The sequence below is a fragment of the Chrysochloris asiatica genome, unplaced genomic scaffold (genome assembly GCF_000296735.1).
Source record: "Chrysochloris asiatica unplaced genomic scaffold, ChrAsi1.0 scaffold00395, whole genome shotgun sequence".
In the NCBI taxonomy this organism is placed as follows: Eukaryota; Metazoa; Chordata; class Mammalia; order Afrosoricida; family Chrysochloridae; genus Chrysochloris; species Chrysochloris asiatica.
The window spans coordinates 885,055-902,171 of record NW_006408913.1 but is presented as its reverse complement, the minus strand read 5'-3'; the positions used below and the strand labels follow the sequence as shown (position 1 = coordinate 902,171).

Genomic DNA, 17,117 nt, shown 5'->3' with positions numbered 1-17,117 from the left:
GAGGCTGTGTCATCATCACAATCGTGGCTACACCTGAGCCCACTGCTGCTGCCACTGTGCCAATCCATCTCACTGGGGGTCTTGCTCTTTTCCTCTGACCCTCCACTTTACCAAACATGATGTCCTTTCCCAGGAACTGCTCCCTCCTGATAACATGTCCTAAGTATAAGAGACCAAGTTTGGCCATCCTGATTTCCAAAGAGTAGTCTGGCTGTACTTCTTCCAACACAGATTGGTTTGTTCTTCTGACAGTTTATGGTACTTTCAATATTCTCCTCCGACACCATAATGCATACATTATTCTATGGTCTTCCTATTCATTGTCTAACTTTCACAAGCATATGAGGCTATTGAAAATACCATGGCTTGGGTCAGGCGCACCATAGTCCTCAAATTTACATCTTTGCTCTTCAACACTTTAAAAAGGTCTTGTGCAGCAGCTTTGCCTAATGCAATATGTCATTTGATTTCTTGACTACTGTTTCCAAGAGTGTTGATAGTAGATCCTAGTTTAAAAGCAAGTCTTTGACAACGTCAATCTTTTCTCCATTTATCATAATGTTATTTATTGGTCCAGTTATGAGGATTTTTGTTTTCTTTACAATGAGGTACAATCCATACTGAAGGCTGTGGTCTTTGATCAGTAAGTATTTTAAGTCCTCTTCACTTTCAGCAAGCAAGGTTGTATCATCTGCATTATCTCAGGTTGTTAATGAGTCTTCTTCGTTCAATCCTGATGCCATATTCTTCTTCATATAATCCAGCTTCTCGGATTATTTGCTCAGTATACAGACTGAATATACATGATGAAAAAATACAACCCTGGTACCCACCTTTCCTGATTTTATACCATTCAGTGTTCCCTGTGTTGTTTGAACAACTGTCTCCTGGTCTGTGTATAGTTTCCTCATGAGCACAAATAAGTGTTCTGGAATATTCATTCTTTACAATGTTATCCATAGCTTGTCATGATCCACACAGTCAAAAGCCTTTGCATAGTCAATGACGCACAGGTAGACATCTTTCTGGTATTCTCTGCTTTCAGCCAAGATCCACCTGACATCAGTAATGATATCCCTCATTCTACATCCTAGTTTGAGTCTGGATTGACCTCTGGCAGTTCCCTGTCAATGTATTGCTTTGGCCGTTTTTGAATTATCTTTAGTAAAATTTTACTTGCATGTTATATTAATGATATTGTCCAATGATTTCCACATCCTTTTGGGTTACCTCTCTTTGGACTGTGCTCAAATATGAATCTCTTCCAATTAGTTGACCAGGTAGCTTTTTTCCAAATTTCTTGGCAGAGATGAGTGAGCGCCTCCAGTGCTGCCTCAGTTTGTTTAAAGATTTCAATTTGTACACCATCAACTCCTGGTGCCTTATTCTTTGCCATTGGCTTCGGTGCGCCTGGCCTCCTTCCTTCAGTGCCATTGGCTCTTGATCATATGCTACCTCTTGAAATGCTTGAACACTGATCATTTCTTTTTGGTACAGTGACTCTGTGTATTCCTTCCATCTTCTTTGGATACTTTTTGCATCATCCAATATTGTAATATTGAAGGATTCTATGGGCAGAAATATTAAATGAAGCAGGTGCTTCTGGGTGGGTTTGAATCAGCAGCCTTTTATGGGAAGTGCTAACTGCTCCACCCAAGACTCCCAGAGAAAGAGGGAGAACTCAGATTGGATTTATTCCTTCATTGGTTTTGTCTTTCATGCAGCAGTCACTGAGTGCCAAACATACAATGCACAGCTGGGAGAGTATGTGTGAACCCACAGTCTATCCTTAGTTACAGACATGCGATCAGTGAGCAAGCGAGAGAGAAAGTAGGGCCGTGGTACCTAGGAGCAGCTAGCTCCCCCAGCCTTGGGGGAGGGAAGAAAGGAAAGGAAGTAGAAGGCCTGGGAGCCTCCCAGGAAGAGTGAGGAGCATGGGCCAAGGCCCTAGGCAGAGGGAAGGTGGAATAACCAGGAGGAGAGGAGCCTCGCAAAAGTGTTTATTTGCTGTGCAGGGCTGTGACCCCCATAGACTCAAGCTGAGCCGGAAATCTCCCAGACAGCAGTGAGCACTGAGCCTGGAGGATGGGCACGTATCAAAAGGCTGGGGGTCCGCAGTAGCCCCAAGAGTTCAGAAAAGTTGCCATTTCCTCCAAGCTGGGTCATCTCAGGCTGACCTCACTCTGGCCTCTGTTTCTCCATTGTAATTGGAGAAGAAAAAAGTCAGAGACTTTGAGCTCTGGGGATGAAAGGCCATGCTGCAGCCCAGACCACCGCCACTCCCTGTAAAACAGGGTGGATGACGCCGGCCTCGCTTTTTTGGCTGGGGAGTAGCCTGATCACCTTTGAAGATGAAACATGCTCAGGCCTAACGAGGAGTCAGTTGGCTGTGGTGAGCAGACTGAGCTGCAGGGAGCCAGTCACCTGCTCCTGCACCAGGCCCCTTCCAGAGGGGCAGAACACATCTCACTGCTAACTTTGCAGACCCCTTACTACTTCTATGAGGAGCCCCGGTGATGCAATGGTTAAGATGCTTGACCAACCGTTATACAGAAGGTTGTCAGGTCATTGAAACCACAAGCTCCTCTGGGGGTTAAAGATGTAGCAGGGTGCTTCTGTAAAGATTCACAACCTTGAAACCCCTTCTGTGTCCTACAGGGTTGGTATGAGTTGGAATTGACTTGACAATGGGTTTGGCTACTTCTGTGCAGACCACCTGTGCACCCACCAGCCTCTCCCCATTTCTCAGGGCCGTGCCCTTTACCTCAATCTGCTATTGGCTGAACTACAGTTGAGTCCTGGTGTGGCGCTGTGGGTTAATGCACTGGACTTGAAAAGTCAGTTTGAACTGCAAAGTCGGTGGTTCAAGTTTAACAGTCACTCCTCGGAAACCCTATCCAGGGTCTCTATGGGTCGGAACTTAACAACAACAGCAGTCAAGGCACTGTGAGAGCTGCTTTTCATTCACTACCTCCCATGAGGGGAGACCCTGGTTCAATTCACAGCCAAAGCCCCTCCTGTGCAGCTACCATCTGTTATGTACTGCTATGATGCTGGACAGGTTTCAGTGGAGCGTCGAGACTAAAAAAGAAAATGAGCTAGGGAGAAAGCTCTATTGAGCTACTTCTGAAAATCTACTGCAGGTGAAAAGGAGTGGATCACACCTGCAACCAATCAGGACCTGGCCGCATTTCCTCCTGTTGTGCACGGAGGCAAGGGGGAGGGGGTTTGTCTCCAGGAGTCAGGGGCTGACTTCCTACAGCTTACAGCAGCCATAGCTAAGATATGCAGGAAAGCTCTCTGCGCCCAGACCACACAGCTGACCAGGAGAGACTTTTCACAAGCTCCTTCAACTGTTTGAGGTAAAAACACCGTCAGCTCATTTACTCCTCTTTTCCCAGGCGCTGATCTGCTATCAGATGGGCACTGAGATGAATGAACCTCAGGCATGGCGCAGTAACAACACTTCTGTTAGGTGAGGTCACAAGTGTGGTCCCCAGGTGCTTGGAGGTCACACTTGGCCCTAGGCATGAGCCCCTTCTCTCTCTGACCTTTCTCCTTCTTCCTCTCCTTTTCCCCTTCCCCAGCCAAGGCTTGTCCACCTGTAACCTGCTCAGACAGACCAGTAAAGTGGGTTTCCCATAGCCACCTCCCCAACTCCCCTGGGGCTGACCCCCACCTCCTTTCTAGAGATTGGGGTACACCAGAGCGGGCCTCCATAACAGGCTCTAGTTTTCCAGGAAATCTTTGGCAAAGAAGAAGGGAGCAGGAAAACAGCTCCAACTCCCCTGGGAAGCAGCAGCCTTGGAAACACACTAATATTAGGTACAGGTGAAAGACAACCTTCCATCCATCTTCCAGAAGAGGAGCACGCACCTGGGGATTAGCCTAGCTTCTCAGCTGTTCATTTGTGTTCATTAAGTAATTAATTTGTTTATCTGATTTACCAAATGATGCCCAAAGGTTGGACTTCTGGATCATCAGCATTCGACCTCTGAGTGAGCTTTTGGAATTACTACTTTCCTAAATTAGGAAGCTCCTTATCTCCATTCCTCACCCCTAGCCCTCAGGGAGAGGAGAATTCCCGCAGATCCACCCACATGTCCCTGGATCTACCTTGGGACTCTCACTCTGAAGGCCCCAGGGAGTCACAGGCACCACCCTCCAAACTCCATGGTGCCCTGCTCTGGGGTATGGCTTTTAGGAAAACTGGGCAATGCCTCAGAAGTCAACTAGAAAGAAGTGTGCCAACACTAGGGCCATCAGCCCCAGCTGTGCCCTACAAACACCATGCAGCTCCCATGGAGACATGCCCTTGAACGTCTCGTCTCCTTCAACATGTCCTATCCTGAACATGCTGCTCCTCGGAAACCCTATACAAGGTTTCCTATCCAAAGTCTCTCTGAGTTGGAACTGACTAAATGGTACGTAACAAAAACAACAAATCTTGCACATGGAGTCCTGATGTGGTGCAAGCACTGGACTGCTAACCTCAAGGCTCTCTATGAGTTGGAATTGACTTGATAGCACTTAACACCAACATCTTATACATGAAAACAGAAAATTTTACCAGAAAGATGTTTATTTGTGCTTTATTGACTATCCAAAGGCTTTAGACTGTGTGGATCATGACAAACTTTAGATAACATTGCAAAGAATGGGTATTCCAGAACACTTGATTGGGCTCATGAGGAACCTGTTCAAACAGAGTAAGGGGAGGACCCCGAAGTTTTAAAATCAGGGAAGATGTGTGCCAGGGATGCATGCTTTCACCATACTTATTCAATCTGTATGGTGAGCAAATAATCCGAGAAATTGGATTATATGAAGAAGAATATGTGGCATCAGTATTAGAGAAGGACTCATTAACAATCTGCGATATGCAGATGATACAACCTTGCTTGCTGAAAGCAAAGAGGACTTCAAATACTTACTGATGAAGATTAGACCATAGCCTTCAGTATGGGTTGCACCTTAGTGTAAAGAAAACAAAACTCCTCACCACTGGACCAATAAATAACATCAAGATAAATGGAGAAAAGATTGAAGTTGTTAAAAGACATCATTTTGTTTAGATCCACAATCAACACTCATGGAAGCAGCAGTCAAGAAATCAAATGTCGTAATGCATTTAGGTAAACCTGCACAAGAACTTTTTAAAGTGCTCAAGAGCAAAAAATACCAGTTTGAGGACTAAGGTGCACTGGACCCAAGCCATGGTATTTTCAATAGCCTCATATGCATGTGAAAGTTGGACAGTGAATAAGGGAGATTGCAGATGAATTGATGCATTTGAGTTGTGGTGCTGGAGGAGAATATTAAAAGTACTATGGATTGTCAAAAGAACAAACCAATCTGTGCTGGAGAAAGTACAGCCAGAATACTCTTGGAAGCCAGGATGGCCAGACTCCGTCTCTCATACATTGGACATGTTATTATCAAGGGGGTCCAGTTTCTAGAGACGGATATCATGTTTGGTAGAGGGGAAGGTCAGCAAAAAAGAGAGAGACACCCTGTGACTGGCACAGTGGCAGCAGCAGCAGACTCAAGCAAACAACAACTGCGATGATGGGGCAGAACCAGGCAGTGTTTCGTACTGTTGTACATGGCATTCTATGAGTCAGAACCGACTCGACAGCACCTACAACAACATGCTGCGCCCACACCAGCATCTAGCTCCTGCATCCTCTCCACACTGTACTAAGACTAACCGAGAACCCCAAAGCAGAGAAAGTGACACCAGGCTATCAAGGAGGCAGTAAAGCACACTGGCAGGGCCAGGCGCACATGGGACCTGCGAGCCTTTGCATCCAGCACTGCACCGTGCCTCGGGAGGGGTGTGGGCACGGGCACTAATTACAAGCCGTGGGAGTAATGAGCACCTCTTTTCTTCAGAAAGGAGGCAACTTGTTGGTATCTGTCCTGCGTTGCCCCGGGTGTTTGGAAGCCTGGCAGCAGCGAGAACCTGGATGCCAGGCAATGTGGAAGCCCTGCTGCCCTCCGCTACTCAGGTGGGGCGGAGGCCTGACGGAGGCGGGCATATGCTGGGTACCCACCTTGTGGTCAAGTTCAGCACTGGCCTTTGACTGCTGCTCCTGGCAGGGTGTTGAGGTACCAGGGTTGGAGCTCAAGCACTGCTTGAGGGATGATGGCCTCACGAGGCTCAGCAGCCGTCTGAGTGAAGACAGCTAGGGAGGAGAAAGGAGACATCACTCACAGAGGGCGGCAGCGAGCCTGCAGCCAGACCACCGGCTCCCAACATCTAGAGCCTCCTCTTGGCCCTAAGAGCCAAGTGGCTTCGAGCTGGCTAGTAACCTGTCAGAGCTTGAATGTTGCCTTCTCAAGAATGGAGATGACCAGGGCACCTTCTTGCCAGGACAGGATTGTGGGTCTCACACACACTCATAAAGTAGAGCTTACAGTCCCTGGTGAACTACCATGCTCCCCTTTGGCTCAAGGCTTAATTAACTTCCCACAAGTAAACAGACACTGAAGGTTTAGGAGAACCAAGACCAGAAGCAGGGTCTCCCTGCCACTGGCCAAGACCCTTCTCACCCTTGGCTCTCCTCCCATCACTATTCTTTTCATTGAATGTGTTATTGCAGGAATTGTAAACATACATGAAAGAAGACAGAACCAACCAACACGCCCATCATTCAACCTTTCTTGGTCCAACTCTCTTTCTTCCCCCTTCACCACCCCTTCCTCTCCCTGATTTGTTGTCTGGAGTTTTCTTTCTTTCTTTCTTTTTTTAAAAAAGCAAATCCAAACATAATGTCATTTCACCAATAAAGAACTTGTAATAGAAAAGGATAAGGATTCGTGCCCTTCAATACAATCGTAATACTATGGTCATGCTCAGTAAAGCCATCAAGAATTCCTTACTATCATCAAACAACTGTTTGTTTTTCTCTGCCTCATAAATACCTTTTTCACAGGTGTTTTGTTCAAATGAGAATTCCCTATAAGGTCTATACTTCACATGTTGTGGATTGAGTTGTGTTCCCTCAAAATATGTTGTAAACATGTTGTAAATTCTAACCTCTCTGCCTGTGGTCATAATCCCATTTGGGAATGGGCTGTCTTTGTTATGCTAATGCAGCAGGATATGCGTAGGGTGTGTTTGGAGCCAGACACTTACAAGATATAAAATGAACACATGAAGCAAGCAGAGGTGGGGGAGAGGTTGGTGCCAAGCTGCATGGAGTCCTCCAAGGAACCAGCAAACAGAAACTACAGATACAAGGACCTTCCCCCAGAACTGACACACAGGGCAAACCTCCCCCCAGATCTGGCACCATGAATTTAGACTTGCAGCCTCCTAAACTTTGGGATGTTTTCCTGTTTAAGCCGTTCATTTGTGGTTATTTCTGTTATAGCAGCACTAGAGAACTAGGACAGTAGATATACCACGTAGTCTACAAGCTTTGCCACCCCTATCCGCCCCCATATTTATTTTTTTGGAGAAACCGCCCATCCTCTGAACAAATGGGTTGTGAACTCCATTGGCAGGGAATGTGGCCTGCATAAATCCAGATGTCTGCAGCCTGCCACTCCTTCTGGCCCGCCCAGATGCCTGGTTTGGACAGCTCAGCCTCGTCCTGCAGGGATTGTCCAGCTGCCTCGGAGTAACTGCTGGCTGGGGTAGCCAGGGGTGGAGGGGTGGGGGACAGGCAGGCTCCTCTGAGGCTATGTGTAACCCTAGGAGAGCTGGAAAGAAGCAAGGATGAAGGAGCAGAGCCCGGGCATCTCACAAAGGCAGCTCTCTCTTGAGATCTGGTAGGTTCAGGACTAGCCCAAAGAGCTAGAGGACTTAGACCCCACCAGCCTGGCTCCCTCACGGAGCCCAGCCCTGCCTGGCACACTGTCTTCCTCACTGTGACTCACCACAGACACCTGCTCAGCACCGTGGCAAGCCACAGGCTCAGACAGCCCAGGTCTTACCAGAACAGCTGGGCTGGGGGCTAGGAGTCAGGCCCGAGGCATCTAGTTCCTGGAAGTGGGCCAGGGCTCCTTTAAAAAAGAACCTCGAGTAGGAGGGAAAGGGAAGACTCTGGGCCATAGAGAGGTCCGACTGGAACTTCACTAAAACCCTAGTAGTGCCCGCTTTGCTCAGGCCTCAGAAGTCTGGGAAGTCATTTCCAAAACGGAGGGCTCAACAGCTGTGCTCTGGCCCCTCCCTAGGAGCAGGCCCTTTGAGGCTGGCCTCGCCCCCACTGCCCGCCTGGGAGCCGCCCTGTTATGGGAGCTCTGGGCGGCCTGTGAGGAGGATAGTGACAGCCGAGGCCTTGCTCCCGAGGTTTCCTCTCTTTCCATAAAAACAGCTTCTATCTGCTGCTCTAGTAGGCAGCCTCTCCTGTCAGTTGCCCTGCTGCCTTCCTGCTTTTGTTTCCAGCTGGGGGCAACCATAGCCAGTCCCTCTCCCGCAGCCACACCCATCTCTGGGAGATGGAGATTTGGGCTTGTTTGGGTACTGTGGGTCCTAGTGGGGTGGGAGCCTGGACCAGAGCCCTTCCCACTCCACTGCTGGGAGGTGTCTCTGTAAACACTCAGCCCTAGTTAGGGCAGATGCCTCCAAGCAAGAAGCAAGTGAGCCCCCAAGAAAAGAGGCCACGGGCTTGCTCAGATCACCCAGGGAGAGGAAAACACTGATGAAGTGCCTGTGAAGTAACTGCTAGCATGCCATGCCTTGGCCAAAGCTGGCAGAGGTGCCTATTCACCTCAAGAGGAGGGCACAGGTCTTGTGTGTCTGTGAGGCCCTGGGGGATGGATCCACTTCACCTCTGGGATCTCTTCTCTTCCCCTGGACCCCTTCACCCTCCAGCACAGACTCAATCACCTTCCTGCTGCTCCCTGGAGTCTGTGTCCAGAAACTGCAAAGCCGAGATCTCCTTTCCTCCCTGGGTTTCACTGCAGCCCCACATTCTCAGGAGGGCAGCCCCAGCTCCCTCTCTACCCCTGCAGCCCACATACTCCATACTTGCAGGTCCCCTCATCCAATGCTACTATTTCCCCAGCCCCTCCAGAGCCTTTATGGTCTTCTAACATGCTATGGAATTTACTTGTTTTATATGAGAGGATGTCATAGAGTTCGTGGAAAAAGGGAATCAAAAGATAATACTATTTTCCCACAACTTTTTGACTCCTGCTTATCTAGTCTCTGAGCCCTCAACAGAATGGAAGCACCTTGGAGGCAGTATTTGTCTTGCAGTATTCTCAGAGTCTAGCAGAGTGTCTGGCATAGTATATGTTTCATAAATATTTATCAAGTGAATCAATGAATGGATAGCAGGTTGGAACACAGTTAACCTTTCCCTAGTTGATGGGAAGCCTTGGCCATTTGCAGCCCATGCTTTCTAAATCTCTAACTGGAAGACAAGGTCTGATATGAAGTCTGCTGTGTTGCAAGAGATGTACTGGGAAAAGCATGTTCTGGAAAAGAATTCCTGATTTCCTCCCTCAAGCCTGCTCCATCCATCTGTGTCTTGCCTGTCTCAGTAATGAGCATCTCCACTCTCCCTGTTTCCTAGAGGGGACCTGGAGGTCCTCCATATCCCCTTCCTCTCACTTCCCACATCATGCTGGCAGTTCTTGGGAAGTCTTCTCATGACGCTGACCACTTTTTACCACCTGGGCTGCATCTCTTTTCAGGATTACTGAAATCACCTACCAACTGGTCTCTCAACTTCCTCCCTGCCCCAAGAATTTATTCTTAACACATCAGCCAGAGTAAGAGCTTTGTGGACCATTAGCTATCACTAATGGGGAGCACTGGTGTCGTGCTGCAGGACAAGCACTCGACTGCTAACTGCAAGATTGACGGTTCAATCCCACCAGCCGCTCGTTAGAAACTCTATACTATGATTTGGAACAGCAATGGAGAGCACAGGATGTGTAGAAAAGAAGAAGGGGCCCGTTTCAGGCTGGGGCCACCCCACAGTCAAAGCTTTGTAGAGGCCTTGTTGAGGAGACTTAGGAAAGAGAGCCTGTGGATTTACCTAGGTGGCTACCGGTATGAGGGCGGGCCCTTTGAAGGTGTGTCAAGAAGATCAGGACAGACAGGAAAGAGCAGTAGCTAGAAGCCAGACACCTGGGAGGAGGTTGTAGGAGGGTCTGGACAGGGCCTGCAGGGGAGATGGGGTAAGGGCAAGTGGGAAAAGCATCTTGAAGGCAGGCGGCAGGTCCATTCCAGTCCTTCCCTCACTCTCAGCTTCCCTGTATCTGTCACAACCTGTACCGTTTCCTCCCCTGGAAATCCCTTCTCTCCTCTGCTGTACAAGCACCTACTCAGCTTTTTTAGGATGCATTTCCGCTCCTCAGGGCCTGGTTCATTCCACAGGAGCTCTGTTTCCCCAGTGAACAGGACCTCCTCACAATGTCTTGTTCACAGTCTGCCACACAGGAGGTACGTAGTGAATGACAAATCAACAGTCAGTTGTTATTAAGTGCCATTGAGTAGGCTCTGACTCATAGGGACCCTGTATAGGGTTTCCAAGGAGTGGCTGGTGGGTTTGAACTGCAAAGCATGTGGTTAGTAGTCCAGTGCTTGTCCTACAGTGCCACACCAGGACTCAAGGGCAGATGGACAGAACAGTCCTGGATCTGGGGATCAGAACGGCAAGGCTGGACCTTGTCCTTGGCTGGCTACTGCCCTTGCTTTGGGGCAGCTCTCTGGGACAGATCTCCCTACCTCCAAGTGCCCCTTCTACTCACTTTCCTGTCAGCTTCCCTGCAGACCAGATAACCTAGTTCTTCCTCTACAAACCTCCCCCACTTGCCACTCTCTGGCCTCCACCATGAGTACATACTCTCACCCCTACCCTACCCTCCCTCTGGCCTAGAAAAACAAAACACAACAAATCAAAACAAAGTCCCAGACCTTGAGCTGACCCTGATACTCTGAGCACCCTGTGTGTCTTGCCAGTCCTAGCCCTGGTGGGTTATCCCACCCAGCCCTCTGCTCCTCATCCTCCTTTTACCTTGACACTCTGGCCTCCCCCTCCACTCCTCTGTCACCACGCTTGGCTGCCTGCAGAGTTCAGTCTCCAGGACTCAGCCCCAGCCTGTGGCCTACACCAACGCCCTTCTCTCAGGCTCTCCCGGCTCTGCCTGCCTGTCCCCTTCTCCTGCCCCCAGTGCTGGCCCTCATGACACCGCCTGGCCCCTCTGCTCTCTCTTTGTCATAGAGAAGCTCTGCCATCAAGTAACCTTGTGCAGGTCACTTCCTCCCCAGCTGGAGCCAAGGGCTCTGCCTGTCCTGGAGTTGGACTTGGGTACATTCTCCCCTGTACTTCTTAACAACTGGATGTTGGTATTCATTCACCCCACAAATGTGTACTGAGAACCTGACATGTGCCCCAAACTGTGCTAGGTGCCCAGGGGCAGCAGTGAGCAGAAAAGACTGGACCCCTTCTCTTAAAGAGCTTTTGTCCTACAGGGGACTGGACAGAGACAAAGCACCTGGGCATTAGATACATAACTAAACTATCAGGAGGTGAAAGCCACAACCGATCTAAAACAGGGCAATAGTGATGGGAGGGGCATTTTTGGGTTGGGAAATCAGGAAAGGTCTCCTTGAAGAGGTGACTGTTTTAGCTGGAATCAGAATGACAAGAAGTCATGTTGAGTTCTAAAGGGAAAGCATTCAAGGCAAAGGGGGCAGCCAGGTCAAAGACCAAGCTAAACCCAAGATCACAACCCAAGCAAACCGGTCACCTTTCGGTGTATTTAGTCATAGCATCTCAGACTCAGCCAGTATGTCCACCTTTCCAGAGTGTGCTGAACTCTTCACCAGCATTCTGGGCAGGGGTGTGGGGGCTCTACTTGGAACCCTTACAGTGACAGGAGAGATTCAAGCTTTACCCTTGTGGTGTCACTGTGTCTCAGGGTTCAGTTTTGCCTAGCAACTCTTCTGGGATGTCAGGGAGATTCCTGGGCAGGTAAAAGCATTCTCGAACTCCTTGACCTCTGTTCTGTGCTGGCACAGAAGTGATGCTCTCTCAGCTGCAAACAGGAGTTTCTTGGAGAAAAGAAGGACGGGGAAGGGGAACAGAACTCCAATGAATTTGCTCCCTAAAGAAATGTCTAACCCTGGGACAGAAGGGGACCAATTTAATAAGTATGTTTTTACTACCTATAAAAAAGAATCAGTGCTTTCAGATCACTGTTCCCTCCTCAGAGTCCACAATGTAATAATAGTCGTCGTTAAGTGCCATCGAGTTGGTTCTGACTCATAGTAACCCTGTACAGGGTTTCCAAGAAACAGCTGTTATGCATGCAAAAAAATATTTGCTGATTGGAAGACAATGAGTAACAAACCAAACACAGTCTAGCTCTCCTCATCTCAGGCTCCTAAGCTTTGGGGAAAACATCAGAAATGAGCAGACCATGGGAGAACTGTTCATCCATTTATAGGTGCATACTGGTCCAGCAGGAGTCCTGGTATGGCACTGTGAGCTAATGCTGAACTGCAAGGTCGGTAGTTCAAGCTCATCAGCTGCTCCTTGGGAACCCTATACAGGGTCGCTATGGGTTGGAATCCACTTGACAGCACTTAACAATTGGTCCAGCTGTGAAACAAGACTCACCTGGGTACTCTTTTGCCAGAGAGGGAGCGTCTCTTGCTGGCCCAGCATCTGGGCAATGATGATGAGACTGAGTTGGCTTCGAAGTTGCCTGTGAGAGAGGAGCAAGAGAGTCTAAGAGAGTGCAGCCATCTGACAGGAGGGTGCACATGCAGCCAAAGTGCCCGTGCAAGGGATTCAGGTGCAGAGAGCCACCCCTCGACCTGCAGACCCCTGTTCATGATAAAAATGAGAAAACAAATGCATAACAAAATGGAAACCACTACTTATTCCAAAGGTTAGCGTATTAGTGTCTTAGATTTTTCTTTTTAATGCTTAAACTCTGTTTCAAAAAGAAGATCTGTGGTCTGCAACCATGGAAATTCAAATCTGTGCTTACGCACAGCTATAACAATTCTTCAAGCCAATCACTCAGTGTGTGTCATTTCAATGAGTAAAAAAGAGCATAAACTGTATGTGTAAGAACAGAATGTTAGTAGGCCTACCACCACAATAATAAAAACACATCAATTACATTGTCACATTAAAATAAGCCAGATGTACAAAAGTCTGAGACCAAAAGGACAAACACAAGTTATTTGTTGAAAAACCTTTCTGTGTTCTTTGCGCATTTAATTAGACATTGCAAAATCAACATCTTCTCCATCAGACTCTGCAAAATATTTTACTTATTTTCTAGCCCAACCAGTTCAAAGGAGAAAAGGTGACTCAGAAGTAAAGTTTGATGAGAAGATGTCCTCTACATCTGAATCTTGATAAAAAAAATCAAAAGATGTTTTCTTCAGTATTTTGTTTCTTGTTAGACTATTTTAGTTTTTTGTGTGTCTCTCACTAAACGTATATATATATACATATATATATGTATATATGTTTAGTGTGTATCTATATGTTTAGAGTATATATACACATATGCACACATTCATTTGTCATTTATCATACTGTGGTGGCTTGCTGTTGCTGTGATGCTGGACGCTTTGCCACTCAAATACCAGAGGCTCACCCATGGTGGACAAGTTTCACTGGAGCTTTCAGACTAAAAAGAGACTAAGAAGTAGGAATAGGCATTCTGCTTCTGAAGGAATAGCCACTGAAAATCTTATGAGTAGCAGTGAAACGCTGTCAGATATAGTGGCAGAAGATGAGCCCCTCAGGTTGGATGGCACTCGAAATACAACTGGGGAAGAGCTGCCTCCTCAAAGTAAAGTTGACCTGAACGATAGAGCAAAGCTCTCAGGACCTTCACTGCTGATGGGCATGACTCAAATGGACAAGAAACAGAACATGGAATATAGAAAGTGTGAATTTAGGAAAACTGGAAGTAGTCAAAAGTGAAATGGAATGCATAGAGATTGAGAGCCTAGGTGTTAATGAGCTGAAATGGACTGGTACTGGCCATTTTGATTCGGACAATCATTATGATTTATTATGCCAGGAACAACAAATTGAAGAGGAATGGTGTCACATTCATCATCAGAAAGAGCATTTCAAGATCCATCTAGAAGTACAATGCTGCTGTGATAGGATAATATCTATAGGTCTATAAGGAAGACCAGGAGTCCTGGTGTGGCGCTGTGTGTTAATGCGCTGGACTGCGCAAGGTCAGCAGTTCAAACCTACCAGCTACTCCTTGGAAACCCTATACAGGGTCGCTATGGGTGGGAACAGACTCGACGGCACTTAACAACAACAACAAGAAGGAAGACCAGTTAATACAACTACTATTCAAAATCATGTACCAAACATCAAAGCCAATGATGAAGGAATTAAGAGTTTTTGACCAACTTCTTCTGTCTGAAACTGATCAAGCATGTAGTCAAGATGCATTGATAATTACTGGTGATTGGAATGCAAAAGCTAGAAACAAAGAGAAGGGACTGTTGTTTGGTTGTGAAGGACAGATAGTTGAAAAGTAAGGTCTTGGTGATAGAAACGAGACACTAGAGATCACATGATAGAATTTTGTAAGACTAACGACTTATTCAATGCAAATACCTTTTTTCAACAACATAAACAGCAACCATATATGTGGACCTCACCAGATGGAATACACAGGAATCAAGCTAACTACATTTGTGGGAAGAAACAGCGGAGAAGTTCAATACTGTCAGCCAAAACGAAACAGAACAGCAATTGCATATATGCAAGTTCCGGTTGAAGCTGAAGAAAATTAAAACAAGTTCATAAGAGACAAAATATGACCTTGAATATATCCCAACTTAATTTAGAGACCATCTCATGAACAGATGTGATTCAATGAATATTAATAACCAATGATATGGGTCATATTTGATTAAAGGTCATTAAAAAGATAGCAAAGGAAAAAAAAAAAAAAAAAGCAAAGAAAGAAAAGTCCCAAATGGATGTCAGACGAGACTCTGAAACTTGTTCTTGGATGTAAAGTAGCTAAAGCGAATGGAAGACATGATGATGTAAAAGATCTAAATAGATAATTTCCAAGGATATTTCAAGAAGACAAAGTAAAATATTATAATGAAATGTATAAATACCCAGAGTTATAAAATCAAAAGGGAAGAACACACTCAGCATTTTTCAAGCTGAAAGAACAGAAGAAAAAAACAATGTCTCAACTTGAAATATTAAAGAATTGTAAGGACAAAATATTGAACAATGAAGGAAGCATCAAAAGAAGATGATAAAAATACAAAAAGATTTGGTTGACATTCAATGATTTTAGGAGGTAGCATATGATTAAAAAACAACAACAACAACAAAAAATGATGGTTTTGAAGGAAGAAGTCCAAGCTTCACTGAAGTTATTAGTGAAAAACAAGATTCCAGGAATTGATGGAATATCATTTGAAATATTTCAACAAACTGATGCAATGCTGGAAGCACTCACTTGTCTATGCCAAAAAATCTGGAAGAAATAAAATTCTAAACGAATTGAAGGAAGAAATATACAACTCCACAATAATAGTAGGAGATTTTAGCACTCCACTTTTGATAAAGGACAGAAGAACTAGGAAGAAACTCAACAAAGACACAAAAGAACTAATCAACATAGTCAACCAACTTGATCTCACAGATTTATACAGAGCACTTACCCAACAACAGCACAATATACATTGTTTCCCAGTGTACACGGATCACTCTCTAGACCATATGTTAGGATACAAAGCAAGCATCAATAAATGTAAAAACGTAATACCACAAAGCATCTTTTCAGATTACAATGCTATAAAATGAGGAATTAACAATAGGAAGAGCAAGGAAACAAAATCAAATACATGGAAATTGAAAAGCTAATGGATAGTAGAACAAATTTAAAAATGAAACAAAAAAATCTGTAAGACAGCTAGTTATCTGGCTAACAAAATGGGAGAGATCCATATCTGTACCCACCCCCAAGAAAGGTGACCTTAATAAATATTATGGGTGGTATCACAGCAGAACCAATGGAAATAAAAAGGATAATTACAAAATACTATGAAGAATTATACTCCAGCAAATTTGAAAATCTAGAAGAAATGGACAAACTTGTAGAAACACATGACCTACTTAAACTAACACAGACTTAAGTAAAAAACATGAACAGATCTCCTAACAAAAGAAGAAACTGTTCAAGTCAATAAGACACTCCCAAACAAAAAAAAGTCCAGGGCCAAATGGCTTTACTGGTGAATTCTACCAAAAATTCATAGAGGAGCTGACATAAATTCTACCCAAACTATTCCAGAACAAAGAAAAGGATGGAAAGCTCCTGAATTTATCTTATGAAGCAAGAATAACCCTGATACCAAAACCAGGCAAAAAACATCATGATCACATCAACTGATGCAGGAAAGATATCTGACAAAATCTAACACTCATTCCTGATTAAAAAACACTCAACAAAATAGGACTAGAAGGGAAATTCCTCAACATAATTAAGGGCATATATTCAAAACCATGGAGTCTTGGTGTGGCACCGTATGATAAGCAATGAACTGCAAGGTCAGTTTGAACTGCAAAATTGGTAATTCAAACCCATCAGCCACTCCTCAGAAACCCTATATAAGGTTGCTATGAGTCGGAACTGACTCAAAGGCACTTAACAACAATGACACACCAAATAAACAGCCAACATTGCTCTCAATGGAAAGAAACTGAAAGTAATCCCATTGTGAACAGGAACCAGACAAGGATGCCCTTTATCACCACTTCTACTCAATATTGTACTAGAAGTCTTAGCCAAACATGTAAGGCAAGAAAGAGAAATTGAAGGCATCCAAATGAACAAAGAAGTAAAATCCCTCTATTTGCCAAGGATATGATCCTTATCCATAGAAAATCCCAAAGACTCAACAAAAAAATGATTGGAACTCATTGAAAGATTCAGCAAAGGGGAAGGACACAAGCTCAACATATGAAAATCAATCAGTGAAAGAAAGACCTACAGGAAAAATACAAAACAACATAGGCAGACCGACTGTTACTACAAGAACAAGCAACTTGCTTGCCCAAGAAACATCAAGGCAAGTGGTCGGGTCCCCTCAGCGCAAACCCCCTTCCAAGACTAAGACTCAACGGGAA

At 45.6% G+C, this 17,117-nt stretch overlaps 1 protein-coding gene across 1 annotated transcript in view; it reads right to left on the bottom strand.

Moving 5' to 3' along the window:
- FAM178B (family with sequence similarity 178, member B) overlaps positions 1–17,117 on the bottom strand; it is a 180,312-nt gene that overhangs the window by 24,385 nt on the left and 138,810 nt on the right. Inside the window, 2 exon segments of the mRNA XM_006878280.1 lie at positions 6,057–6,188; positions 12,588–12,675. Coding sequence (XP_006878342.1) covers positions 6,057–6,188; positions 12,588–12,675 — 220 coding nt within the window.